The sequence below is a fragment of the Gossypium hirsutum genome, chromosome A04 (assembly GCF_007990345.1).
Source record: "Gossypium hirsutum isolate 1008001.06 chromosome A04, Gossypium_hirsutum_v2.1, whole genome shotgun sequence".
Classification (NCBI taxonomy): Eukaryota; Viridiplantae; Streptophyta; class Magnoliopsida; order Malvales; family Malvaceae; genus Gossypium; species Gossypium hirsutum.
In genome coordinates this window covers 56603844-56607671 of record NC_053427.1, presented here as the reverse complement: position 1 = coordinate 56607671, position 3828 = coordinate 56603844, and the positions used below count along the sequence as shown (strand labels likewise).

The following is a 3828-nucleotide window of genomic DNA, read 5'->3' as shown; positions in this document are numbered from 1 at the left end:
CTCTTACCTTGTTGGCAATATCTATCAACTTGTCTGAGTATTCTTTGATTGACTCAGACTCCTTCATTTGTAGCCTCTCAAATTCTCTGATCAAGTTCAACACCTTCATGCTCTTGATCCTCTCATCTCCTTGATACTCAGCTTTGAAGTAGTCCAATATCTCATTCGCTGATCCAAAAACCATAATTCTATTGAATATGGCTGGTGAAACCGAAGCATAAAGACAAGACTTTGCCTTAGCCTTCTTAGTGGTTCTCTCCTTGTGCATTTTGATCTGGTTCTTAGTTGGATTGTTGGGAAGTGGAGTCACCTAATTGTCTTCCTCGACAGCTTCCCACTAATCACAACCCTCCATTTATGCTTGTATTCTCATAGCCCATGCTTAATAATTCTCTCTATCAAACATAGGTGGGGCTAAGATGGACAGGTTACTCAATCTCGATTCCATTTTCCCAAAAACCTCACAAGTGTATCTCTCAAATTTTCTCACAAAACTTTTCTCACAAGTCCCTCAAGAAAAATGACTCTGATACCACTGCTGGTTTAGCAAAGACTTAATTGAAGTATAGAACAAAAGATGAAATGAAGGGATAATTTAATTCATTATCAATGGAGCCATTATCAATGGAGCTTAGATAACATTAGGATGAGTTTAGCTGCTGGTGGTTACGAAAGTAGGGTAGATATCCGAGATGTCATTGTACTTTTAACTAGAAAATTTTAACCACAACTTAGCGGCTTCTGAATTTAATCAAAGTTGGGTTGAAAATTACTTTGCTTATGAACCAACCTAGTTTGCAATTACACATAGTGTGGCCTCAAATTGTTTACTTCATCTGCCTGAAAACTTACATCAAAATATTGTAATTTCACGAAAAAAAGAAATCCTTAGACAAACAACAAGGTAATGAAATGAATATTAGTGAATGAACTTACTCATCGTTTGCGAATATATTTGCTTTAACTTATTTAAATGGTGGATAAATATCAAAACTAAACATAAATTTTGATTCAATATGTAATGTTATATATGAACTTTGATTTTTTGTGATTTTATACATAGATTTTGATTTGATTCAATTTTTACAAATCACTAATAACATTATCGAACTAGTACTATTTACGTTGATATATTGCATACACAAACAAGTATATTAATCTAATATGAAAATAAATATATACATTTATTTATTTAAAAGTGTACAATTGAATGAAAATCAAAATTTTTTATATACATATGAACAACAAATTAAATTTCATATATAGAATTATTTTGAATTAAAATTCATTTATCATATTCCATTTATAAGTTTGATATTTATCCCCCACTACAGTAGTTTCAAATCTTAGCCATCTTTTTGACTAATTTTGCGCCTTTTAGTACTAGTATACTATGGATTGGCTGCTTTTCATGGAGGATTTTCCAAAGCTCTAACTGGTTCATATCTGCATTAAAGGAAAAAAAAAAAAAAAGGCAAGGGAGAGAAAACTAGTACAAATATCGAACAAGTTAGTCACCCCAGAGATTGAGTTCCAGAAAATCATCTAAATCATCCTCCCAATAGTAGTACCCTTTTTGCATAGCTGGTGGAGTTAAGATCAATCCTTCTGCCATACTATCAAGTATCCCTGGCATGTTAAACACCTCTTCTTCATCTACAAACAAAATCTTGGAACTCCCCGAGCACGGCAATGGCGGGGGATACGATGACAACAAAGGCAAAGGAGACAATGCTTTGGCATGACCACCAAAACCCTCCGATGCAGCCTGCATAGCGGCAGACTGAATATCCCTTATGGAGGATGACTTAGCACGTGGTAATGCATAGGCAGAGTCGGGGAAGTTTAATGAAGCAGAAACCCCCTTGAGAGTCAAGGCCGCTGCATCATAAGCCTTAGCAGCCATAACTGGACTGGAGAATGTCCCCAACCAGATTCGAGACTTCTTGTTTGGCTCTCGAACCTCGCTCACCCACTTCTCATTCCTCCTCCTTACACCTTTGTAAATAGGGTGTCGAGTCTCTTGAAACTTCTTCCTTCCAGCTTTTCGCTTTTGGGATTGCACTTCAACATTCCCACTTGAACTTCCAGGTTCAGGAGCCGAACATGGATTTTCGTGGTCTTTTGAACTTAAAACCGATATGTGTTTCATTACGTTTAGTATAAGTTTTCTGTCTTTCGAATATGCTTTGATTTATAAATATATGGTTCAAGGACAAGATGGGAAAGGGGTCCAGGACTAAATATTGTGGGGGAGGAATGGGAATTGGGAAATATACATGAGGATCGTGTTTCATTCTTTGATTATGTTATTGGTTTCCGCTCATTCACACTTGGCACGTGGTAATGAGGGAGGGATGAATCTAAATGTGATTCACGTGGGGAAAATTACAAATACAAAATACGGCTACATCACTGTCTTTTTTCCTTTTTTTTTTTTGTTACTTTCTTTCTTTGTTTTTGTTTTGATTTTAAGTCTACAATAAAAATGTTAAAATGTACATTATAAATTATTTCCCTTGATTTTAATCTTAAAACTATCATTATTAGGATTGTTGAGGTTTTTCAAAGGTTTGAAAAATGTGTAAATATCATTTTTTTTTACTTTATAATTCAAATTTTAATTTGATTTAAGTGTCATTATATTTATCCATTTATGCATTATAAAAATTCAAGTCTCATTATATCAATTTTTTAAATTAAAATATTATATTAATTGATTCTCATTATAATTATCAAAATATATTATTTATAATTGTAATTATAATCTCAAAAATTAACATTATTAAAGTTTATTCTTGAAAAATCTCTCACCTCAAATCACAAAAATATACTAAATCTACAGAAGATTTATATTTCATTATGAAATGTTAATTTAAAAAATAACCTAAGAAACCTCATGATAATAAAGTAATTTTTTTAAACATCAAATAATAATTTTATTTAATCTAATATTTTCTATAATTTATCCTTGTATAAATTTAAAGAACAATTTTAATGTCTAGCAGAAAATGAAAATTTTGTCAAACACTCTTCATCTAGTGGTACTTACCACTATTTTAAAAAAATTATTACTTAAAATTAGAATAAATTTGATAAAAATTATACGAAAATCTAAAAATATCCAAACATAGATAAAATAAATTTGGGCTATATTCATAAATTGTGAGACTTAAAACTAATATGAGGAAAAATTTACACATACTTAATGTACTAATTTCTATGCATGTACATTCATATACCTTGTTGAAATCTAAATGTATTATTGATTTGTATTTGATGTTCGCTATTAGTAAATCAAATGTTAACACATTATTTGAATTTAATAAAAGTTCAAACACAAGATTTTTTAATGGAAGTAAATTCATCTAAATTTAAAAATATCAAATTTCAATTTACAAGTTTACTTATGTGATAATGTGCGAATTTGAACATAAAAAAAATTTTAAATTTTAAATAATATGTCATAATTTAATTCATTGAAAATTATAAGCTATATCAAATATATAGTAGTTACCTCAATGCCGGTCAGGGACAAAACTTTTGACCAACTGATGTAACGAACAAAGGAGAGGGGAACAAAGGGACTTTGTCTGAATGTGCAGTATTCATTCACGTGGTGAAAACTAATATTGTTGCAAACAATTCTTGTTTAGTTGGGTATTGGCGAAGTCGGAAATCTTGAGTGCTGTTAGGTGTCTCATCATTATAAAATAAGGAAAGGTATCCTGTCCTGTCCTGTGTGACAATGGTGTTGTTTTAAGGCTTAATGCATATTTTAATTTTTAAGTTATTTTTCTCATTTCGATCTTTTAATTTTTTTTACTC

The 3828-nt window shown here is 31.1% G+C and overlaps 1 protein-coding gene across 1 annotated transcript; it reads right to left on the bottom strand.

The window, feature by feature from the left end:
• Positions 1-1254: 1254 nt before the first annotated feature.
• On the bottom strand, positions 1255-2188 carry LOC107908125 (dehydration-responsive element-binding protein 1F). The gene has a single exon (XM_016835384.2). The coding sequence runs from the start codon at positions 2150-2152 to the stop codon at positions 1511-1513; it is 642 nt and encodes a 213-aa protein (XP_016690873.1). The 5' UTR covers positions 2153-2188; the 3' UTR covers positions 1255-1510.
• Between the last annotated feature and the right edge of the window lie 1640 nt (positions 2189-3828).

Coding starts and splice junctions, on each gene's coding strand:
- LOC107908125 (XM_016835384.2), bottom strand. CDS start 2,152: ATGAAACACATATCGGTTTTAAGTTCAAAAGACCACGAAAATCCATGT.